Here is a 25,486-nt window from a genome sequence, read left to right on the forward strand (position 1 = left end):
CTAACCCGGGTCTCTGGCGCTGTAAGGCAGCAACTCTAACCCGGGTCTCTGGCGCTGTAAGGCAGCAACTCTAACCCGGGTCTCTGGCGCTGTAAGGCAGCAACTCTAACCCGGGTCTCTGGCGCTGTAAGGCAGCAACTCTAACCCGGGTCTCTGGCGCTGTAAGGCAGCAACTCTAACCCGGGTCTCTGGCGCTGTAAGGCAGCAACTCTAACCCGGGTCTCTGGCGCTGTAAGGCAGCAACTCTAACTCGGGTCTCTGGCGCTGTAAGGCAGCAACTCTAACCCGGGTCTCTGGCGCTGTAAGGCAGCAACTCTAACCCGGGTCTCTGGCGCTGTAAGGCAGCAACTCTAACCCGGGTCTCTGGCGCTGTAAGGCAGCAACTCTAACCCGGGTCTCTGGCGCTGTAAGGCAGCAACTCTAACCCGGGTCTCTGGCGCTGTAAGGCAGCAACTCTAACCCGGGTCTCTGGCGCTGTAAGGCAGCAACTCTACCGCTGCGCCATTTTTTTCTGCTGCAGAATATCACTTTTTCTGGAATAATGCAAATTCATTTATTCACCAAATTTGTAGCTTGGGGGTTAAAGATCTGCAAAGGGAATGAAGGGAGATATCATGAGCAGATCTTATGCCAATTTTCACCCCCGGTGGTACCACAGCCAATAGGCGCTTTCTCCAAATGATCATATTTAATTTCTAAACGAGAACAAGCCAAAGGTATCCTCAAATGCCATTCACACGTTCATTTTTAATAGTCGATTTTGGTTTCTAATCGGGATTTTTTTCCAAATTTATTATGGGGAAGACGGTAAGAGAAACTAAGGAACCAAAGTCATATGTAATGGAGTATCTTCACTGGACTATTTTGATCCAAGTAGTTCCATAAAGTGGTTCAGGAAAAATCCAAAGGCAAATAGAGGTCAGTGGTTATGATTGGCAATCTGTTCGCTGCATGGAAAAAAATAAGGGAGAATCTGGATTAGTTGCTTTTTGCCCCACGTTTCATCCATATCTGAACTCTGAGTAGCATTTGCTTTTTAATGCATCCCTTCCTGCACCCCTAGCACCATGCTCTCTAATCTGTGCCCTCCATTGACCATTTCATTTTAAATGTTACTTTCTTACGTGTATGTTTATTATCATTTCCAGATTACAGCTATTTTTTCCCTTATAATATGACATTAAACAGGCAACGCATAAGCATCATTGTTGGAAACCATTGTGTGACAAACAGTGACAAATTGATTGGTGTATTTTGGAAAGTTAGTCAAGGAATCACCAAATTTCTGAACAAATTTCCAACTGTTTGTTTTTTCTGCAAAGATCCATTCAAACCGGGCAAACATGAAGAGATTTTCACTTCATTGAGTTGCATGTCGCATACTCTGCGGCTGAAATTATCTTGAACATGGTTTCAAATAACAGATGCGTTGGAATGTACAATTCTCAGCTGCTTTCTAAGCCTTTTTACACGGTGCTATTGCTGTATGTTTCTTGAATTCAGAATAAAGATCGGATTCATTGCTTGCTGCTTCAGTAGCTGACTACTACTTTTTAAACAAATTTCAGTTTCTCATATTTTGAGTTCATCCTTATTTAGAGTTTGCTTGTCCTGAGTGTTACTCCCTTTTGTTTGTGTAAAAATCACCTCAAAAGCCGTATTATCAGGAGGAAAGCAGAATGCCGGTACTCCAATATTAACTTATTATTTCTGCTGCTTTTTGGGGGGTTTTAAGCTTGCAGTTTGGTGAACATTTCTTACTCAAGAGTACACTTGAAAAACTGTATTTAATTTTATTTCTTTTGCATGAAAATTAAGTGTTACTTTATTTGTACTACTCAGACAACAGAATGCTTTATTCGATGTTATCCTTATGCAAAAGCCAGCTCCAAGGTTTAGAAAAAACTGACCTGACATTTGCACACATGGGGAACACAAAGTTAAATTGCATCTATTTGAGTTATATCATGTCATTGGAATTTATTTTCTTTCTTTATTTCTACACCAATTTAATGAACATTTTCTGTAATTAGATTTAAAAAGTTAATGTACTTATAAATTTTAGTATTTTGGGACCAGGTTTTATTCGACATCTTAAATTACTTTCCATCCCATTGCTTCAGGGACACTTTCTGAAATATGTAGTGGAAAACATTCTGCTAATTTTCTTTGCACAACGAATGCTCATATATTCTTGTAGAAACACCATCTGTCTTGTTTTGGTAACAGAGTGTGTAATTTACACTATTTACTGTGAAGTGGTGTGAATATTCAAGAAATAATCACACATATTCTAAGTGTGATAAATCCCTACCCATGAGGCTGTGCTGAGCCCAGGATTGTGAAGTAAATGTTTAAATTGCTGCATTGTTGAAGGGATGATACACGATGGTGGGTTTTGGGTTCCTGGATCATTCGGACCACTTCTAGGGAAGTTGGAACGTAAAAGAGAGGGCGGTTGTACCTGAAACTGAACAGGAACAACATCCAAACGGGGAGAATAACTAGTGCCAATGCGGAAGCTTTAAACTGAGATGGCAGGGGAAGGGGGCTCAGGACAGATGTTTGTGGTAGCGCAGTCACCTAAAGGAGAAAAAGTAAATCCAGTAGGCAGGTGAATGCACACATGGGGGACACAAAGTTAAATTGCATCTACTGTATTTTAATGAAAGGAGTCTGACTAGCAGAGGCATTTAAAGCCTCTGGGATCCAGAGAAAGTTGCCAAATTGAATTCTAAATTGGATGGGTAATAGAAGACCTAGGATAATGATAAGGCACTATTTTTGTGATTGGATGTCAATGACAAGTGATAGTCCTCAGGGATTGGTGCTGCGATCCTTGCTGTCTGTAATATATTTGATTGATTTGGATGTGTATGTAGGAGGCATGGTCAATAAGTTAACAGATGATGTGAAGATTGGTGGTGTTGCTGTTGGTGTGGAGGGAGTAGTCTTAGGCTACAGGGTGATAGCGATGTGTTGGTGAAATGGTCTGAGTAACGGCAGATGGACTTTAATCTTCCTAAATGTGAGATGATGCATTTTAGGAGTACTAATGAGGCTTGGACATCATGAATAGTAAACCACAAAACGCTGGAGTAACTCGGGGCAGGCAACATCTCTGGAGGGAAGGAATGGGTGACGTTTCAGGTCGAGACCCATTCCTTCTCTCCAGAGATGCTGCCTGTCCCGCTGAGTTACTCCAGCATTTTGTGTCTATCTTCAGTTTAAACCAGCATTTGCAGTTCCTTCCGACATATGAATAGTAAGGCCCCAAGGTGTACTGAAAACAGAGGGACCTCAGTGCATAAGTCCAAAGATCCTTGAAAGTGGCAGTACAGGTGGTTAAGGTGTGATGGCAGCAGATAATGTGGTTAAGAAGGCCTTTTGGTTTACTGAACTTCATAGTTGGGATAGTGAATACAAGATCAAATAGTTATGCTCCAACTTTATAAATATTTTGGTCAGATCTCAGCTGAAGTCCTGTGCGCAGTTCTAATCACCACACTTTAGGGAAGATATGATAGTGCTGGAGAAGATTCAGAGAAGATTCACCAGGATATTAACTGGGATGGATTGGAGAGGTAGACTCAAAATGCTGGAGAAACTCAGCTGGTCAGGCAACATCTCTGGAGAGAAGGAATGGGTGACCTGCTGAGTTACTCCAGCATTTTGTGTCTACCTTCGATTTAAACCAGCATCTGCAGGTCTTTCCTACACATGGATTGGAGAGGCTCAGTCTGTTTTCTCTGGAGTGAAGGACAGTAGGCGGGGATATGAATGAGGTGCATAGAATTAACTGGGGTATAAATGTAGGAATCTTTTACCTTTAACAGAGGTGAAGAAAACTAGAGAATTCACATTTTTGGAAAGGGGTAAGAGAAATAAAGGAAACCGGAGAGCAGTGAGTACATAAAATGTACTGGAAGCAGAGTTGCTGACAACATACATGAAGTTTCTAAACAAACACTTAAATCGACTAGATGTAGAAGGCTATACCAAGTGCTGGAAGATGTCATTAATATGTACTGGTGTTTATTGGTTGATATGGATCTGATGGGCTGAATGGCCTGTGTCCATGCTGTATGGCTCTATGGTCCTGAGGTACTAAAATCCATAATTCTAAAATCTTCATTGCTCGATGTTATTGTTTTCGAGGATCTTGGATTTGATGTCGTGTTTGGGGTTCTATCGCTACAACTCGCTGTCTGTAAGGCACAATGCTCTTCTGCAAGGAATGAGAGAAAAGCTCCTGTTCATCTGATTATTTTCCTACACAACTTGTTCATCTGTTCCTCATTAACAATAATGGCACAACTATCACTTACCAGATATATAAATCAGATTGTCCTTCAGCATTCCGCTTTGACACAACGGTTTTGTCACAACATCTTGGTGGAATCTCAAAAGCTTTGTTACTTTCATTTGACATTGTGTCATTCATTTAGCTTTCCTCCATACCTCACCGTAGATTTCCAAAAGAAATTAACAAAATGGCCTGTTTAAAATATCGTAATCATGCATTTATACTTGCTCAGGATCACAGTCAGCCAACCAAAATTGTGGTAAGATTCTCTAGATTTTAGATGTGTTGTCTGTGACATGCTTGCCGTTATCATACATTCCTGCAGTTAGAAATGTGTGTGGATGTATGTGTACTTGTCTGCATCAAATAGAAAATGTATTTGGAAAATTCCATAAACCTAGTGCAAAATGCACGATGAATGAAATGAGTTTATAGGTTTGTCAGGGTGGGCTACCAGCATTTAGGGTGGGCTAGGAAAGGAAATGTAGGGAACACATTTTGCACTTGGCAAAAATTAAAATTCACTTTATTTCTTGGTGGAAGGGGAACTAAGAAAAGTGTTTGAAAATAAAAAGACACCCAAAATGAATAAAGCTAGTCAGATTACAGAATTATAAATTTCTCACCCTTCCTTAATATATTGATAATATGCATCTGTTTTATTGTAATTCTCCTCATTTTGTTTGTGTATTTGCTAACACATAGAAGATAAATCCTTTGGAAAGTTATAAACTAAATGTTTCCATAATCATTGCTTATGTAACTCGCTTCAGACATGGTGATGCAAATTTAAAATTAATGATTGCATCAGTATGTTTGAAGCAATGATTCAATTTAAATTTGTACCAATATCATCTTTTTCGTTAAACCTGAAGCCTAATAAACCAGTGGTTTAATCTGTATTGTCCATTTACTTTAGGTTACTCAAACTATACATCCTTTCTTTCCCTTCAATATCTAAATATTAAATTCTGAAAGTGATGATGTTTCTTGTTTGCAACATTGTCAATTAATTTAGCAAAGTTAGTATTTATTTTAAACATGTCAGTGACTATTGTTTACTAAGGAATGTAAAATGTATAACGTATGGGTTCTGTTAAAACTTAAATAAAATATTAAAAAATTTAAAAAAAACATGTCATGGACTTTGTACTTAGTTGGTGAATGAAGGTATCCATTTTGAATAGCTTTTGATTAATTGGAAGTGCGAAGGCTGCACATTAATGACACAACCAGGTTAAGCTTCCCTTAAAACGTCAGTCATTTGTCATATATACATGCAGTAACAGTTAAACAATCGTGAATTGTTCATGTTGTTACATCAATCACATGAACATAAGTTGTTCTGATTCCTTGTCCTGTTCTTATCTGAGATGGTCATCAGGAGTGCCTTCTGCATATTTCTATTTCAGCTGCCAGTCGCTCTGGTTCTCCTGGAAGAGTATTAAGCAGCACAGCACTTTCAACGATGAGCATTGGGGCTCAGCAGGTCATTCCCACTGGCGCTGCGGGGCAGAAACGCAGTAGGATACCACGGAGTCATGGATGCAGCAGAGAAGCAAGCCCATCTCGATTGTCTTTGGGTAAGAAATATAGCTTCTTGGGGCATGTATTCCCTGCTGCTCAATGTGAGTTCGTATTACCCTCACTCTTATTTTTTTAAATTTATGTACCGTTTCTCAGTGAGAATCACCAGCTTCTACTTTTGTGTAAAAAAAGACGTATCATTGTGGAGTAACTCGGCAGGTCAGGCAGCATCTCTGGAGAAGATGGATAGGCGACTTTTTGGGTTGGGAAACCTCACACTGATTGTGGCGGGGGGAGAACGCTGGAAGAGAGGAGGAGCAGGACAAAGCCTGGTGAATACAGGCGAGGTAGATTTTTGATAAGGTGCATGATTAGACAAAGGCTAGAATTGAAATGACAAAAGTTGTGAGATAAGGATGAAAGTTGTGCGATTTGTGAAGCCAGAAAAGGGAAGGGAAGGGAGGAGGAGGAGGGGGAGAAATAGGTGCCTGTCCAGTTGGGGCACAGGAAAGACAGTGGGGGAAAAAACGCAGGGGAGAAGGTGGGGAGGTTGGGGTTGTAAGTTAGTGACCTAAAATTGGAGGATTGAATGTTTATTCCATTAGCTTGTAAGCTTTCCAAGCGGAACATAATCTTTGGATCCTCCAGTTGGCCTGTAGCCTCACTCTGGCAACAGAGGAGGCACAGGACAAAAATGTCAGTATTACAGTTACAGTTTAGTTTATTGTCACATGTACCGAGCCATCCGGTCAGCAGAAAGACAATACATGATTACAATCGAGCCATTTACGGTGCATAGACACATGATAAGGGAATAACGTTTAGTGAAAGTAAGAAATGTTGCTGGAGAAATAGAGATTTAAGAGCGTGGAGCGATTGTAATATGAGTTTGTAGATCTGCTTTTGTGGCGAGCATGCAAATAGCCGCTTGGGTTGGGCGCCATCTTGGAAGCCGAGGGCATATGGGATTGGGGTTTGTGGGGGGGGTGAGTTCAAGTGGTTAGCATCTGGGAGATCCTGTGGGCCTTAGCAGACCGCAAACAAGAGGAATAGCAGCTCATGGAATCACCAAATGCAATACAGCATAGCAAAGTGTACGGTCATGCACTTTGGTAGAGAGAATAAAGGCAGAGACGGTTTTCTAAATGGAGAGATGATTAAGAAATCGGAGGAGCAGAGGGACTTGGGAGTGCTGGTGTAGAATTCCCAAGCGGTTAATTTGCAGGTTGAGTCAGTGCTAAGGAAGGCAGATGCAATGCTAGCATTAATTTCAAGGGGACTAGAATATTAAAGCAAGGATGTGATGCTAAGACTTTTTAAGGCACTGGGTAGGCCATAATTGGAATATTGTGAGCCGTTTTAGGCACCATATCTGAGGAAGTATGTGTAAGCATCCAAAGGAGGATTACTCGAATGATCCCAGGGATGCTTGGGTTAAAGTACGCAGCTCTGAGCCTGTACACTGAAGCTTGAAAGGATGAGAGGGCATCTCATTGAAACTCGTCGGATAATGAAAGGCCTAGATAGTAGACGTAGAAAGGATATTTCCAGTAATGGGAGAGTCATGATCCAGAAGGCAGAGCCTCAGAATAAAAGGACAAACTTTTAGAATGGTAATGAGGAGACATTTCTTTAGCCGGAGGGTGGTGAATCGGACAAATTCATTGCCACAAATGGCACTGGAGGCCAAGACATTGGGTATGATTAAAGTGGAGATTGATAGTTTCTTGATTAGTAAGGGCGTCAAAGGTTATGGTGAGAAGGTAGGAGAATAGGGATGAGAAGGTAGGAGATTAGGGTTGAGAAGGTAGGTAAGAGAAATTGTCAAATTATAGCAAACATTTTCCCACTCGTTTGATTTTCTTTACGGGTTTCAAATGCTTTCTTGTTCAAAATACTGGTTTCTGAATTTGATGGACTGCTTGCAGTGATTATAATCCTAACTTATTTTAACACTTTTCTACCATTTTTAAAAATATTTTCATTCTTTAAAGGCACTTGGTTTTAATTATGCTCTTTTGATATGGGTAAAATAAATTATTTATGTACTTTGTCACTTTTGCATGTTTGTAAACCTAGACACAACTGGTGGTCATTTGATCTGTTTGTTTGCTGAAAGTTCAAATTGAGAGATGCCCATAATGACAATGGGGATTTTTGTTTGACTATGTGGTGTAACTTGCTAGATTTGTTTAGGTAGTTGGTAATCCCAATCAGGCATCCTGATTAAATAATTCAGTTTTCAACTTTCAAAATGTACCAACAGTTTATATATGTTATATTACAAGGATGTAATGACTAATAAAACTATTTTGGCATCACAATTACAGATAATTACAATTATTATTTATAATTTAGTCAAATCAATGAGATTAATAAATAAAACACGGAGCATCTGTTATCACATATTGTATAACATGTAAAATACATTGCAACTGAGCATTGGATGTTCAGTAAAGGGATTCTGCTGAACCTGCATTTTTGGACCTTTTTGTTATCACTTCACGAATATTGCCAGTTTTCCTGAACTAAATATTGACAATTTAATTTCTGCATTTTAACTTACACAAAGTTGATTAAAACATTATCAAATACTATGTTAGTGTTCTAACATATAGTTTGGTTATGCCTTTATTTAGCGTTTCTTTAGGACAATCCAAATATTTCTATATTTTATCATAATTCCAAAAAAATGTTTAAACTATAACCTCGCACTACATAAATATTGATGAGAGTTCGTTTCCTGTGTACAACTTTACAATTTAGGTACAATATTCATAGTTATTATTTAACCAAGTGAACATTTGAATTACAAATCTGTTTTTGAGTCCATGCAAATTCATACCAATTTTGTGCTTCCAAGCCAACTAATTTGGATATTCTTTGTTCCTGTTGGAAAAATTCTCTGAAATATGTGCATCGGTATACAGAGGCACTCTTTTTAATTAGATTTGCCAAAGTGATTAGTGCTATCATCTTTGAACTGTTGATCAACAATTCAAACATGACTGTTTTTGTGTGAACATATACTTCCCCGTTTAACATCAAAATTTTATTTAACTTCAATTTATATATAAATGAATAAAACTGTAACCTGAGTAGATTTATTTGTCTGCCTAGTTCTTGCTTTGAATTACCGTTGAAAAGGTATAGGAGGATTTCTGGAAATTAACAGGAATGAATTACACTAAATTCATTTTGCACCTATACTTTCACAAGGATAGAAAGCTTACCACTTGATGTTTTGAAATAATTAATTTGATAGCAACAGCAACACTCCAAATTATCTTACTATTGGCATTAATCTTGGCCTTCTCTCCTGAGATGCTGCCTGACCTGCTAAGTTACTCCGGCATTTTGTGAAATAAATACCTTCGATTTGTACCAGCATCTGCAGTTATTTTCTTACATTAATCTTGGTGGGAATCACTGAAGGCATGATTGGATGTCGAGCATGTTAATAGATTTGCTGGCCCACCTTCGATACTGATTGAAACCAAAGGATGATACATTGGAAGATATGAGTCTACCTAATAATTTTAAGAAAGTAATTGGTTTATTTCTCAGATATGTTATGTGTAGGTGTATGCAAAGAAAGGATATGGTCGTTTGTCTTTTTGAAACCAATACCATTTAATATCTTTATTTTGATTGTATCATCTTAACCAAAGCATTGCCCATTTTTCTCAACTGAACATCAGTCAATCACATTCCGTGTTTAAAAAATTTCATTCTGAACAGTGAGTATGAAATAGAATGTAAATTAACTAATGGCAATGTTGCCAGCTGAAAAAAAGTATAGAAGATAGGTTTCTTCGTAAATAACCTCAGGAGACAGCGTTCCACCACCAACATCCTTCAGCTTTGAAGTCTTGAGTTTACAATTTTGACAGTAGATAGTTACAATGATTACAAGAGGAATATTTCAGTATCTCTATGTTTTAGTAATTATGCTGCTCTATACCCATCCTGCTTCCTGCTAGTTCGGGGCAGCCGTATCCCTCGACCTAGCGTAAGTCAGGGCTGCAGCAGGGATGCGAGCCGTGAGAGCAGCCGGGACACCAGTCCTGTTCGAGCATTTACTCCACTTGGTAAGTAGGAGTCCTCACTTAATGCATGGCTACCCATTTTACTTTCATTACCATCCAGCTAGTAGTTCCAGGTGGCTGCATCGTCCTATCCATTTGGTATTCATTTTTAGAGCAACCCTTTCTATTCATTTCCAATAATTCAATGTAACAGCTTGTGGCTATGCATTAAGGTAGTTTAATTGCACTGCTCTCTGCTTGTCGGATTCTGTATCTGGTTGGGAACTGCAAGTTCAATAACTTCCAGCCAAGAATTTCACAATTAATTGTTCATCATATTTATCAGACAGCTGACAACTTGAAAAACTCACCAGTTTAATTCAACAACTTAACATCTTTACAATTTCAAAAATATGGCAATGTTTTCAGTGCTGAATGATATGAAGTAGAAAGTGAAAGATTTATGAAATGAAATATTTTAGCACATGAATTGATTCATTCCTGTTATTAACGTTTTATGCAAGTATGAAGAAAAAGTTTTCCACTTACAAAGAATTTGCTAATCCCTTGACTCTGTTGGATAAGAATATTAGCATTGTCCTTTGCAGTTGATTTGCAAAAACTGGAAAGCATTGAATTTTTCATTATGTTGTAAATCACATCTTAAATTTTGACAGACAATATTTATCAGACAATAATATACACTATTTCATGCAGAAGGCACCCCTTTAATTATGATGGGTAATTATAGCTTCTTTTGGAGAATAGCATGAATCATCAGAGGCAGTCCTTTATAAATCTATTTGCATTTCTAAGCCACCTGTTAATATTTAGAATGGACATGGTCAGATTGAACAAATACTAAATGGCTTGATCTCTTTTTTTTTTTTAAGTATCTGCCCAGCATAGTAAAATGGATGCCTTCCATAAGTCAAAATTTACTGTAAGGAACTTGCCTTGCTTTATCGAATATACTTATGATCTTTTGCGAACTCAATGTGGCATTTTATACAAGAATCATGGGGCCTCTTTGAATGGAACAATTTACCGTGTATCCACTTAACAAATCAGATGGACAGAGTAATGCATAAGGGCAAAACAATGATTTTTATGTAAAATCAGGTATGAACAGGGCAGCACGGTGGCGCAGCGGTAGAGTTGCTGCCTTACAGCGAATGCAGTGCCTGAGACTCGGGTTCGATCCTGACTTATTGCAGTAGATAATGATATGTATAATTCTGACCAATGTGCAGCAGTTTTCCTATTATTAATCAGTGTGTATCTGCATAAGCTTGTAATTAGCCTTGGCACTTTCTTGTTCTCCGCTGAAGACTTCAAATACGGTTTATTGTTTCATCACGTAAGCCAAGTTACACTTGGAGAATATGAACCGTGTAGCTGACAGTTTAGCATAGTCTAGTTCTTGCTCTTTATCATAAAGGATGCACTTGCAGGAGGAATTGTTTAACAGCAACTGAGCAAAAACTCTGTCTGATTGTTCATATTCCTGTTTAGAAAACTCCACAACTGACTGTGGTATTTATTGAATGCACGAACTAAGATTATAATTTTCTGGGTATTTTCGACTGAACTCCTCATAGGACAACCCTGCTTTCCTTTATGTGGGAGTGTGCCAATCAAGCAATGGAAGACATTGGTTAGCTTGGTTGGCAATGTTCGATGTCAATTTGAGCAGTGAAAATTTACCGATACATTAATATTTAACTGTGAAAGAGGGCTTGCCAATGTAATAGACAAGGTTTATGTCATCCTATACTTACAGCTTCCAGACATCACTCCAGATCTACTGGTGCTCTCTACAGCTCAGATACATACTCAACCTCAGGTGAAAAAGGGGATCACAGCATGCAAACTGTGCTATGCAAACATTTCATTTTGACTTCTTGGTTGGCATGTTCCTAAATTTGTCATCTTTATTTTCTCATCAAACTGGTTGATGGTGTTTTTGAAATTTTAATTTGGTCACAATTTTTTTTTAAAATATGTACATTGCTCTGGAGATATTTATAATAATTATCTGTTTATAAAAATCGGAAACGTTCTTTTTTTACTCCTTGCAAGTAAGTGACCTTTGCACAATATTGAAATATAAATCTTAGATATGAAAATAAACAAGTGCATAAGGCTTAAAGTGTGAAGGGGAGAGTTTATAGGGGACGTGTGGGGCATGTTTTTTTAAACAAAATATGATAGGTCAGCACAGTGGTGCAACAGTGGGGTTGCTGCCCTACAGTGCTGGAGATCCAGGTTCGATCCTGACTATGGGTGCTATCTGTACGGACTCGGTGCCCAGAACATGCTACCAGGAGTGATGGTGGAAGCAGATACAATAGCGATGTTTCAGAGACTTTTAGATGGGCACATAAATACACAGGTAATGGAGAGATATGGATCACCTATAGACAGAGGAGATTAGTTTAATTTTCATCATTTTGATCCAGACGTAGTTTAATTTTATCATTTTGATCCAGACGTGGCCATTTAGAACTGAGATGAGGAAAAACCTTTTCAGTCAGAGAGTTGTGAATCTGTGGAATTCTCTGCCTCAGAAGGCAGTGGAGGCCAATTCTCTGAATGCATTCAAGAGAGAGCTAGATAGAGCTCTTAAGGATAGCGGAGTCAGGGGGTATGGGGAGAAGGCAGGGACGGGGTACTGATTGAGAATGATCAGCCATGATCACATTGAATGGCGGTGCTGGCTCGAAGGGCCGAATGGCCTCCTCCTGCACTTATTGTCTGTTGAACAGCGTCATCTTGTGCTGTACTGCTCTATGTTCAATGATTACTCCCTTGCTTTAACAGTTAGTTTGTATAAAAGCATAAAGTCTCTGTCTTTTCCATGGCCTTTCCATGTGCCCGTTTTTAATTGACTGAACAGGAAAGGCATCCATCATGTCTCAGATGGAGTTGCCACATTGGATACATCATGGTACCATCACAGAACATTGTTGTCCATTTCACAGCACAACACTTTTCTTACAAGAAATTGCACTATGTGCAAACTGACAGAATAAGCTAAAACAATTTAATATTTTCTGTTTAATATCTTTGTGCCTTTTGTATGCATTTACAAGTTGTTATGCATGTGACCATTTGTTCTGTTTCAGTTTATTTTCCTCCAATAATCCTAACTGATATACCATTTCTCTTTTTTTTTAATTTCCGTGCAATTAGGGAAATAAGAACTTATGAGTGTTTTAATTGTTTTTCCTTTCTTGCGATTGAACAGTTGGGTCTGATCGTTATGGGTTTAATCAGTCAAGTAAATTGTCTGCATCAGTGAGTGCCATGCGAGTCCTCAATACAGGGTCTGATGTGGAGGAAGCTGTTGCAGATGCATTGGTATGTATTGCTTATTTGTATGGTTAGTTATTTTCCATTAATCATCTGAATTAAAAGTTGTGTTGCAAACTATCAACCAGCACAAAATATTTTTCACCTACCACTGAATAGCTCAACATATTCCATGTTAGAAGTGAACAGATTGAGGACAAAAACCATGAGAACATTATTTTACCATCAGCGTTGCGGATTGCCTAGTGTTGTTTATTATCTTTAATTCATGACTGCTGCATTGATTATTATTTTTCCATTGACAGCAGTTTACTAGATATGTGCTTAATTTCAATAATTACTCCCCTTCTACATGGGGACCAGAAGTATATATCAGTTCAATTTCAGTTCAGTTTACTTTCATCTGCTTTACCCATAATACTCCCTGCATTGAAATAAACAAACTTCAGCCCATCAGTCTCACATTGTAGCTGAGATATTAGCTGTTCCATCAGAATTACCGAAGAACACAAGAAAATAGGAGTAAAAGGACACCTTCCCTCTGATGCTGCCGTGCCATTAAATATAACCCTGGTTGATGTAACACAAGCCTCACCCCCTCCCCTGTGCCAGACTGCCATAGTTCGAATCCCCCAAACTGACAAAAAATCCTGCTGTCACTCTAAATACTTCTAATAATCTAGCCTCCACAAATATCTGGGACAAAGAATTCCAGAGATCCATTTCTCTCTGCGCAAGGAAATGTCCACGTACCTCAGTTTTAAATGACTGCCACTTATCTTGAAATGATGTTCCTTCTTTCAAGTCTCTCCCACTTGTGAAAACATCCCAACATTGATCCTGTCTTACCCTCCCTCTTAGGCTCCATGTCAATAAGATCATAATACTGTATTCAATAAGATCACCCCTCATTCTTCTAATGTCCAAAGAATACACATCCGACTTAGACCTCTGTCATCAAGGTCAAGGCATTTGGAACACAAAGTGTCCCGGTAAGTTGTATATCATTTCATCTAAGAAGCGTAGAGCTGTTCCTCCATCATCTTTGGGTCTAAATCTTGGAACTCATTACCCAGCAACATTGTGTGAGTATCTTCATGAGAAGGAATGGAGGATGTCTAAAGGATGGTTCACCATCACCTTCTCAAGGTTAGAGGTGGACAATAAAAAGCACGCGCTCAATAAATGTATTTAAAATTGGAGTTTATAAGCATTCTTCAATGACACATTTCAAATATTGACACATTTCCAAGGATCTGGCTCAACCGCTGCTTTATTCCCAGTAAATTTTGAACACCAATATATAGTTGGAAAACTAGTACTTGACATTTTAGAACTAAATGAGATATGTGCTGGATCCTTGACCTCAAAGGGATGACTTTAGTTTTTAAATTTAAGCTGGTTTATTTTTGCCATTCTGTAAAATTCAGTGTTCGAATTTGGTGTGAGCAAGTTGTGTTTGATTTTCATTCATCTGCATGTGTAGCCCTTCAAATTCCTACCTTTTTGGTTTCTGTTTTGTATGTTGTTTCATAATTAGACCTGTATAAATATTACTAACAAATCATAATCTTACCGTTTTGATGTTTTTTTCCAAAAATTGCCTTCAGCTCCTTGGAGACATAAGGAGTAAGGTAGATATCTTTCTTTCCATGGCAATTTGTGAATGAAGAATTTGATGTCATGCTTTAAGAATTTTTCAATAAACAAATTCAACGTTCTGACTTGATATCTTAATATTCTGCTGTCTTAAGACTTGAAATATTTAGCAGTTAGATTTCGAAGCTTTAACTTAAATGTAATCCTGAATCATACCAACATCCTTTCATGGTATAACGGCTAATACATTAAAGCTACAAGAGGTATTGTTCACATAAACTTACCACACATTGTTGTTGATGTGAACAACTAAAGTTGATGGATAATAGAATAGTATTGTGTAGGAAGGAACTGCAGATGCTGGTTTTAAACCGAAGATAGACTCAAAATGCTGGAGTAACTCAGCAGGGCAGGCAGCATCTCTGGAGAAAAGGAATGGATGACGTTTCAGGTTGAGACCCTTCTCTCTTGTCAGCCTGCCAGTTCAATCTGAAGAAGGTTCTCGACCGGAAACATCACCCATTCCTTCTCTTCCAGACATGCTGCCTGTCCCGCTGAGTTACTCCTGCATTTTGCGTCTATAATAGAATGGTATTAACGTGTGCTTGGCAGCCTTGGTGGTATTGGGATTTATTCTGTACTGCATTGATGAGGTATAGTGTTGCATGACCTTCATGGCTTGTCAACTTCATTGACCCAGTGTGTAGTTTTCTCGCTCAGAAGTTACATTCATTGAAAGTGTTTTGAAACAAATTTCCTTCTGCCGTTAGCAGATTTTAAAAAATATATATTTTTTTTCTGTGGGGGATGATGTGAATATATCACTAGTACGGTACAGATGAAAGGCTTGACCAAGCATGGGTAAATAGCAAAAGCTGAAGTGAGGCATATTGGTTAAATGACCCAAAGGGCCTGTTTCTGTGCTGTTTGAAACTATGGCTGTAATTAAATAGCAATCCTTTAGGAACACATTTATTTTGCTTCAGGTGAAAGCTGAGACAGCTGTTGAGAATGAGACAGTTGTTCAGAATTAAACGGCTAGGGTACAAAGAGAGAGTGAGCAATTTCCCCATTGACCTGGAATTTGAGATTTACAAAGAGCAATTGCAATGACAATTAGCTTTAAAATAATGCCAACATGTTGGTAATTGGACTGTGAAACTGAAGGGAACCAGCTAAAGAAGGTAACACAAGTTAACTTCCCATTCCTACTATCAGAAGTGGTAATATAAAAATTGCCACAACGGCTGGAGTGTGAATTTTTTGCAGCATTAATTAAATTTGTGAAACTTTGCGTGCTGTAGATTTTTTCTTTGAAGTGTTACTTTTGAAATGAAATTATGTTCTACCAAGTTAAACTCGTGTAATTTCTGACTTCTGAAATAACATTCTTGTATGAATTTTTAAATAAAACATAAAGCTCATGAGACAGTGGTCGATAAATCCAAGTTTAAAAGCATGCCATTTCGCAGTTAATTTATTTTATGAATTAGACAAATGTGCAAGTATCTATTTTAGATGAGTGTTAAAGTAACTTCATTAGCACGTAATAATAAGTTGCGATTTGACTTAAATGGAACGTAAATGAATTTTCAGTCTTTGTGGAAAAGCAAATGTGTCTGTTATGTCCTGTTGCATTACAGAAGAAGCCAACAAGGAAAAGGTACGAATCATACGGAATATATTCCGATGATGATGCCAACAGTGATGCATCTAGTGTTTGTTCTGAGCGTTCCTACAGTTCTCGAAATGGCAGCATCCCGACGTACATGAGACAGACTGAAGATGTAGCTGAGGTCCTTAACCGCTGTGCAAGCACCAATTTTTCTGAACGGAAAGAGGGCCTCTTAGGCTTACAGAATTTATTGAAGAACCAACGCACATTAAGGTAGACGAATTCATCAAGTTTACGTTTAGTTTAAAAGTTCTGTCGTATTGTAAACTGATCAAAAATTACTGCCTTCTCCACAGTCGTGTTGAATTGAAAAGATTGTGCGAAATCTTCACGAGAATGTTTGCGGATCCACACAGCAAGGTATGCCAGGGTATTTTTGCTTCATGTTTTCTTTCTCTATTTCGCTTATGTTACATCAATAGTACTTTTATATATTTCGCTAATGCTATTATTTTAAAAGCACATGGCAACATTTATTGATTAACCTCAATTTTATTTAAAAACAGACATCAAACATAAAAAAAACCTTTGCAACTCCAGAATGTAATTACTATCACTATATATTTTAAGGAATGTAATTGGCCTAATGCCAAATTCTCCGTTCAGATTTTATTTTAAATGAATACAAGCATCACGAGGTTCAAACGTTGATGGAAAGCATCTTTTTTTAAATTACGAGGTTGAATTGTTTCTGTTGATTGCAATGTTGAATATGATTACAGTTTCAGAACTTTTGAAAAACGAATGTCATACTCTAATCAAAACACAGTGTTATTCTTTTTATAATACAGCTAACCTAATTAAATTAATATTCCTCATTTAAAACCATGGATTGTAAATAATCTCGAAGGGCAAATGGGCTTCTTCCTCTTTCTTTAGTGAGGATATCTCAAAGGAAGAAAATTGATTACACTTTAAAATTTTGTGAATATCTTATAATGGTTTTTATAGCACATTAAATGTCTCCATCTTAATTGTAAAATATAACCAAGAGATGCATTTTTAAGAACTGACTGGAAAAATACAACGCACCTTTGTTTTGTGGAAAATCTTTCTTTGATTTATTAGATTTTACACTTTGGCAGTCAGTATAACGTTGCTCAATGAACATTTACACATTGCTTGGTTGAAACACTATTACCTTTGAATCAGCAGGTTGAATGTTGAAGATCCATTTCAGCAATTGGCCATATAATCTAAGTTGACATCTCAGTGTAACACTGAGGTAGTTCTGTACCAACAAACTGCCTTGTTTCAGATGGAAGATTACATCAAGGCACCATTTGTCTTCTGGGGTAGATCCAAAAGCTCCTGCGGCATCTTTGACAAAAAGCAGCGGAGTTCTCCCAGGCAGCCTGACAAATAGTTATGCAGATCAACGTAGAGCATTGAAATAGGTTATTAGGTCATTATTTCTTTCCTGGTTGTGGGACCAGTAGTGAGCTCCTGTGTTCTCACTTTACATGTGTTCTCATTGCTGTGACAGCTTCCACGAAAGCACATCTATTTTGGAAATCTCTTCACAATTTCTAATTACGGTATTTTGGGATGACTCAAGGGCATGAAAGATCCTAGATAATTGCGATAGTTTCTGCGGTTCATTCCTTGTTGCTGATGGACACCAGATTCCTTCAAACGCAGAAAGTCATCTTCTTTTGTGTGTTTTCCATGACCTCCATCTCAATGAAAGTCACATGTTGAAGGTCTCTCAATTCTGCAAAGCTGACCCAATGCAATATGAACATTTTTTCGCATAGAGTTTGTGTGAGTCTAGCTATGGGAAGCATTGAGTTGACATTGGATGGACCACCATTGATCCTTTATGGTGGACCTCTATTTTTTTTCTTCACGGTCAGAAGCATTAAGTTTATATCTTCGATTGCAAGCACTGGTTGATTGAAGTAATCTATAATTCTGAAACAAAAACATTTGAGGTTTGCTTGGTAATGTTGTTGACAATCCATTTTAGCATTAATTCATCATGGGTTCCAATGCAGGAGTGAGGCAGGTGAGAGGCTGCAAGTTGGCACAGAAGGTGGTCAGAAGACCGGATAGGCAGAAGCGCAGCAGGGAGGGAGGCAGGGCTGCTGGTTTAAGTTACATTTATTTCAATGCGACAGGCCTGATGGATAAGACAAATTAACTCTGCATGGATAGGCATGTGTGGCTGGGAAGTTCTAGTAATTGCAGAAACCTGGCTAAGGGAGGGATAGGACTGGCAGCTTAATGTTGTACTACAGATAAAACAGAGGTAGGGGTAAATGAGGAAGGAACTTGCTTTATTGATTGAGGTGAATGTCAATGCAGTATTCCATGATGACTTGCCAGAGCTATCTCTTGCCCCTATTTGCCCTCCTGATTAGAAGGCAGTGGAGGCCAATTCTCCGAATGCATTCAAGAGAGAGCTAGATAGAGCTCTTAAGGATAGCGGAGTCAGGGGGTATGGGGAGAAGGCAGGAACGGGGTACTGATTGAGAATGATCAGCCATGATCACATTGAATGGCGGTGCTGGCTCGAAGGGCCGAATGGCCTCCTCCTGCACCTATTGTCTATTGACATTACTGATGGTTCGTCCTGCGAGGCTATATGGGCAGAGTATGAGATGTGAAAAGGGTAGAAACAAGGAATTGCAGATGCTTGCAAGCCCGCCCGTTGGCTATGTTTCCGGACATAATTGAGGCCTCCCTGGTGTTTCCTGGCACTGTACCCACTATATCTGCCATCCTCCCTGGCTGAGGTGGGGGATTCCCCTGCAATTGGGGATTCCTTTACAATCAGCAGTTCCATTGCTGTTGGGAGATAGCAAGGGAAATAGCTATTCCATTTAAATGGATTACTTGTCAGTTGCAGCACTGATTTGTGCTTTTTTATTTTATCCAGATAAGTTCAGAATTGCTATATTTGATTCTTAGTAGTTGTGCTGCTTGCAAAATGTCACCACAGAAGGGCGCCATATTCAAGGAGGTTTACAAAAAAATGATGCAAAGTGCTGGAGTAACTCAGCAGGTCAGGCAGTGGCCCTGGAGAACATGGTGATGTGATGTTTTGAGTGGGGACCGTCTTCAAACTGATTGATTTTAAAAGTCATGCATGTTTGTATTAAGAGTGAAGGGAACAGCAACTTGGGAGTAAGGAACCTTGGTCAAGAAAAAGTGGGCGTAGCCAAGGTGTAAGCAGCGAGGATCAAGTGTATCACTGCAGGAACTTAAAGGACTGAGGAGCATATTGAAGAAGTTAATCAGGAGGGCAAATAGGGGCAAGAGATAGCTCTGGCAAGTCAAATTAAAGTGAATCCAAACCCAAAAGAGAGATGTTATGTACGTCTCTAGAGAGAGAATAGGGCTCTTCAGAAACAAAATGGGTCATCTATATGTGGAGCTGCTGGAGATGGGCAAGGTTCTCAATGAGTAAGAGAAATACTCATTGAGTTTTTATTGTGGAGAAAAACATGAAAGCTAGGGAACCTGAGACAGTTTATGGAGATGTCTTGAAGACCGCCCGTATTACAATCGAGGAGGTATTGGACATCCAAGCCTGTATGAAGGTAGGAAGATCCTAGCCTGATCAGATATATCTGAGGACATGGAGGGAAGCGAGAGAAATTGTGGCAGACCTGGCTGAGATATATGAATCATCTTAATACATGAGTGAGGTGCCAGATGATTGGAGGGCGGCTAAAGTTCTGCCTCTAATTAAGAAGGGCTGCAAGGAAAACTCTGGCAACTGGAGACCAGTGAACCTGACGTCTGTGATGGGTATGTTACTGGAGAAAATTCAGAGGGATAATATATATATGCATGTGGATGGTTTTGCAGTGGGTGTTGTCGCAAATAGTGAAGATGGTTGTGATAAATTGCAGCAGGATCTTGATCGATTGGCCAGGTGGGTTGCAGAATGGTTGATGGAATTTAATACAGAGAGATGCGAGGTGTTGGCATTTTGGGAAGTATAACATGGGCAGGACATTCACAGTGAATGGCAGGGCTCTGGGGAGTGTTGTAGAGCAGAGGGATCTAGGAGTGCAGGTGCATGGTTCCTTGAAGGTGGAGTCGCAGGTAGATAGGGTGGTCAAAAAGGCTTTTGGCACATTGGCCTTCATCAGTCAGAGCATTGAGTATAGAAGTTGGGAGATCATATTGCAGTTGTATAAGATGTTGGTGAGGCTGCATTTAGAGTATTGTGTTCAGTTCTGGGCACCATGTTATAGGAAAGATGTTGTCAAGCTGGTACGGGTACAGAGAAGATTTACGAGGATGTTGCCAGGACTAGAGGGTCTGGCCTATAGGGAGAGGTCAAGTAGGCTGGGACTCTATTCCTTGGAGCGCAGGAGGATGAGGGATGATATTATTGAGGTGTGTAAAATCATGAGAGGAATAGATTGGGTAGATGCAGAGTCCCTTGCCCAGAGTAGTGAATTGAGAACAAGAGGACATAGGATTAAGGTGGAAAGGATTTCATAGGAATCTAAGGGGTAACTTTTTCACATAAAGGGTGGTGGATGTATGGAACAACCTGCCAGAGGAGGTAGTTGAGGCAGGAACTATTCCAACGTTTAAGAAACAGTTAAACAGGTACATGGATCGGATAGGTTTGGAGGGATATGGGCCAAATGCGGGCAGGTGGGAATAGTGTAGCTGGGACATGTTGCCCGGTGTGGGCAAGTTGGGCCGAAGGGCCTGTTTCCACGCTGTATCACTCCATGTGTAGGAAAATAACTGCAGGTACTGGTTCAAATTGAAGGTAGACACAAAATGCTGGAGTAACTCAGCGGGTCAGGCAGCATCTCAGGAGAGAAGGAATGGGTAACGTTTCGGGTTGAGACCCATCTTCAGACTGATGGGCCTCGACCCGAAACGTCACCCATTCCTTCTCTCCTGAGATGCTGCCTGACCCGCTGAGTTACTCCAGCATTTTGTATCTACCTGTCTCACTCTATGACTCTTTGAATAGACAAAGGCTGAATAGGGATAATTTTGTACATGGGAGATTGTGTCCTATGAATTTGATTTTTTGTTTTTTGAAGAGGTAACTAAAAATGTTGATGAGGGCAAGGTCATACACGTGTCTATATGGACTTCGGCAAGGCCTTTGACAAGGTTCTGCATTGTAGGCTGCTCTGGAAGGTTAGATTGCATTAGATACAAGGAGAGCTAGCAAACTGGATACAAAGTTGGCTTCATGGAAGCAAGCAGGGATGGTGGTGAAAGAGAGTTCTTCGGACTGTAGGACAAGTGGTGTGCCTCAGGGATCAGCGCTGGCTCCATTGCTGTTTCCCGTTTACATTCACAACTTGGATGAGAATGTGCTGTGTAAGTTTGCACAAAGTGGGCGGTATCGTAGATTCAAGATTCAAGATTCGATAGCTTTATTGTCATCCAAATTGGACGAAATTCAGTCACCCACAGTCCAACAACAAAAGCATCAAAATAGGCATTAAAATTACACAACCCCCAAAACACACAAAAGAAACATCCATCAAGAAAACATCCATCACAGTGAGTCTCCTCCAGTCCTCTCCTCACTGTGATGGAAGGCCACAATGTCTTTTCCCTTCTCCTGCTGTCCTCTCCCGCGGTCAGGTTGTTGTGGTTGCAGGCCGCGCCGGACGGTCCGCAGCGGCCCGAGCCTAAGGCGAGTCGCAGCCGCTCCCGCAGCCTCCGAAGACGGCCGGCTCCGCCGATGATAAGTCCGATCCGGGGCGGGCGAAAACGCTGCTGCTGCCGCTGTTGCTGCACGTCGGGGCGGTCGTGGCTCCCGACATTGAAGCCCCCGCCCAGCAGAGAAATATCCCGCGGCCTATCTTAGGCCGCGCCGGACGGTGAAATGTCCGCGAACCAAGCCCCGCGATCCGGGGCGGGCGAACACGCTGCCGCTGCCGGAGCTCCCGATGTCGGCATCCACGCGGCCCGAGCCTAAGGCGAGTCGCAGCTGCTCCCGCAGCCTCCGAAGACGGCCGGCTCTGCTGATGGTAAGCGGAGCCCTGGAGGCCGCCAGCTCCAGGAGTTGGGCCGATGGTAGGCCGCAGCAGGAACGGAGACACCACCCAGAAAACAAAGGTCCGGTCTCCGTTCGGAAGGGACACCTATTTACAATTTTACAGTTCCCCCCCTCCCCCCCACATACACACATAGTACACAAACACAAAAACACCACATCACAACTACAATTAAGACAAAAAAACAACAAAAACACAAAGACAAATGGACCGCAGATAAGCCGCAGCTGCTATGGCAGCGCCGCCATTTTGGGATACTGAAGATGGTTATCAAAAATTACAACAGACTCCTGATGTATTCGGCAAGGCACTCTATAAGGTTATGCACGGTAGGTGGGAGACTGGAAGTCAGCGCAGAAGGCAATAACAGCGAGTTCAGTAGGCAGTATTGACAGGAGCACGATGTAGGATACTTTTAAAAGTGAGACAGTAAGATTTCAAGATATGTTCGTTCTTGCTTAGAGTGAAGGTCAAGGTAGGTGGGAGTAACAGGAAAAATGGAGTCGGAGAAACAAGGAGGCATGGGTCAGGCATAGGCAGCTGGCATCATATGTATCCCTGGAGAGGTATAGAGAATTGAGGAGCATATGTAAGGAGGAAATCAGGAGGTCAGCAAGGGGGCATGAGAAAGCTCTGACAGGTAAGATCAGGGAGAATCCAGAGATTTTACATGTATATCAAAGGGGCAAAGGTGACATGGTGGTAGAGCTACTGCCTTACAGCGCCAGAGACCCGGGTTCAATTCTGACTGCACATGCTTGTCTGTAAGGCGTTTGTACATTCTCCCCATGACCTGCGTGGGGTTTCTCTGAGATCTTCAAGTTCCTCCCACAGACGTACAGGTTTGTAGGTTTATTGGTTTGGTATAAATGTAAATTGGCCCTAGTGTGTGTAGAGTAGTGTTAATGTGCAGGGACCACTGGTTGGTGCAGACTCGGTGGGCCGAAGAGCCTTTTGTTCCGCGCACTATCTCTAACACTAAAACTAAATCAAAGGAAAAATGGGAACTGGGGAGAGCATAGGATCCCTAAGAAATCAAGTATTCATCAATGTGTGGAGCAGCAGCTGGGGATGGGAAGGTCCTCATTGAGTATTTCTCCTCTATCGTTACCACGGAGAAAGACATGAAGACCAGGAAACATGGGACAATTAATGGCATGTGTTGAGGACAGTCAGCATGACAGCCGGAGGCTGGACATCCTAAAATGTATGAAGGAGTTCAATCTTCCGGGCCTGATCAGATATATCCAAGGGCACTGTGGGAAGCTAGAGTAGAAATTGCTGGTGCCCTGGCTGAGATTTATGAGTTATTATTAAATACAGGCAAGGTGCCAGAATACTTGAGGGTGGCAAATGTTGTGCCCTTTAAGAAGAGCTGCAGGAAAAAGCCTGGGATCTACAGGTCAGTGATCCCAACATCTGGCGACAGAAAATCACTCGAGAGTATTTTGAAGGATAAGATATACATGCATTTAGATGGACAAGGGCTGACTAGGGATAATCAGCATCCTTTTGTACGTGGGAGATAATATCACAAATCTGATGTATATATGTATTTCAGCAAGGCATTCGACATGGTAGGCCGCTCTGGAAGGTTAGAGTGCATGGGATCCAAGGAGAGATGGCTGAATGGATAGAGAATTAGCTTCATGGAAGGAAGCAGAGTCAAGTCAAGTCAAGTCAATTTTATTTGTATAGCACATTTAAAAACAACCCACGTTGACCAAAGTGCTGTACATTTGATTAGGTTCCAATAGAAAAAAAAAAAAAAGAGGGTGATGGTGGAAGGTTGTTTTTCAGACTGGAGGCCTGTGACTAGTGGTGTGCCTCAGGTTTTGGTGCTGGGCCCATTGCTGTTTGTCATCCATATCAATGATTTGGTTGAGAATGGACATGGCAAGATTAGCAAGTTTGCAAATGACACAAAAGTGAGTGGTGATGTAGGTAGTGAAGATGATGGTCAAAAACTGCAACAGGACTTTGATCGATTGGGCAGGGGGGCTGAGGAATGGTTTGCCTTACTCTAGCACCAGCATCTGCAGGTCCTTGGTTCTTCTTTTCCCTCATTTTAATCCTGAATAGCTTCCCAGATAACCTGAAATTGTGACCCTTCATCCAATCTGTCAAGCCTCGTCAAAATCTTGTAAATTTCATTTAGATTCCCCTCTTTTAAAGACTGATGAGTACAAATATAGTTGCCCTAATCCCTCCTCACATGGAACTATCTTGTATGCTATGTTAATTGAATAGCTGCCAATATAAGTATTCAATATGTATTGTATATTTTTCCTATCAAAGAGGTTTACAACCTCAGACCTATACAAAGGACTATTCCATAGGAACTGTCCTAACTTCATAGTTGTTTATCCATCTTTCTGCATATTCAATTGTCTGCCTTTCCCCCCCCCCTCTTTTGAGTACTGAGTTTCAACAACCTATGATCCATCATGTGATTGTTGCATAAGAGGGGTGCATGAACCATTTATGTCTGTTTTCTTGTGGGAATTTCATGGGAAATCATGCTCATGTTTTTTGTCTTTTTCCTCCTCCCGGCACCATAATCATCAATGAAGTGGCCTGATGCTATGCAATCTTTGGCAGGGTCGTAGGAGGTTACGTTTTTACTGGAACTTTGCAGCGTTTGAGAAGATTAGCAAAGGGGAGGAGTGAAGCCATTTTGTAACTTCAACACAAACAAAAAGGAAGTTTTCATAAATGTGCAGTGCAAAGACAGCACAGTATAAATTGAAAAGAACCTGCACTGTATTTGCATAAATCTGTGATTAAAAAAATATGTTAAATATGCTTTCTTCCCCATAGGTATTGTACCGATGGCAACTAATTAGTCTGTTTATCTTTTTTTTTGCATGCAAACCCTTGTGTTGGAACTCTCAATAGAGAGTAAGTGTGTTCAGCATTTGTTGGAAGTTTATTTGCATGACAAAAAATAATCTTTTGCACTGCTGATCACAGTACATGGTACTCTGGAAGCCTGAGTATTTTATTCAACACTTGTTGTGTAAATAAGAACCAGTAGTTA

At 40.2% G+C, this 25,486-nt stretch overlaps 1 protein-coding gene across 32 annotated transcripts in view; it reads left to right on the top strand.

Moving 5' to 3' along the window:
* The window catches only part of clasp2 (cytoplasmic linker associated protein 2), a 278,703-nt gene that overhangs the window by 187,762 nt on the left and 65,455 nt on the right, over positions 1-25,486 (top strand). For 10 of the 32 annotated variants that reach the window (XM_078398275.1, XM_078398276.1, XM_078398277.1 and 7 more), the window contains 8 exons: positions 4,539-4,565; positions 5,719-5,889; positions 9,817-9,924; positions 11,645-11,707; positions 13,112-13,224; positions 14,787-14,810; positions 16,419-16,663; positions 16,747-16,810. In XM_078398275.1, coding sequence (XP_078254401.1) covers positions 4,539-4,565; positions 5,719-5,889; positions 9,817-9,924; positions 11,645-11,707; positions 13,112-13,224; positions 14,787-14,810; positions 16,419-16,663; positions 16,747-16,810 — 815 coding nt within the window. The remainder of the gene's footprint in view (positions 1-4,538; positions 4,566-5,718; positions 5,890-9,816; positions 9,925-11,644; positions 11,708-13,111; positions 13,225-14,786; positions 14,811-16,418; positions 16,664-16,746; positions 16,811-25,486) is intronic. The other 22 variants (XM_078398279.1, XM_078398282.1, XM_078398307.1 and 19 more) reach the window with 10 other exon arrangements.

Source organism: Rhinoraja longicauda, chromosome 4 (assembly GCF_053455715.1).
Source record: "Rhinoraja longicauda isolate Sanriku21f chromosome 4, sRhiLon1.1, whole genome shotgun sequence".
Classification (NCBI taxonomy): Eukaryota; Metazoa; Chordata; class Chondrichthyes; order Rajiformes; family Arhynchobatidae; genus Rhinoraja; species Rhinoraja longicauda.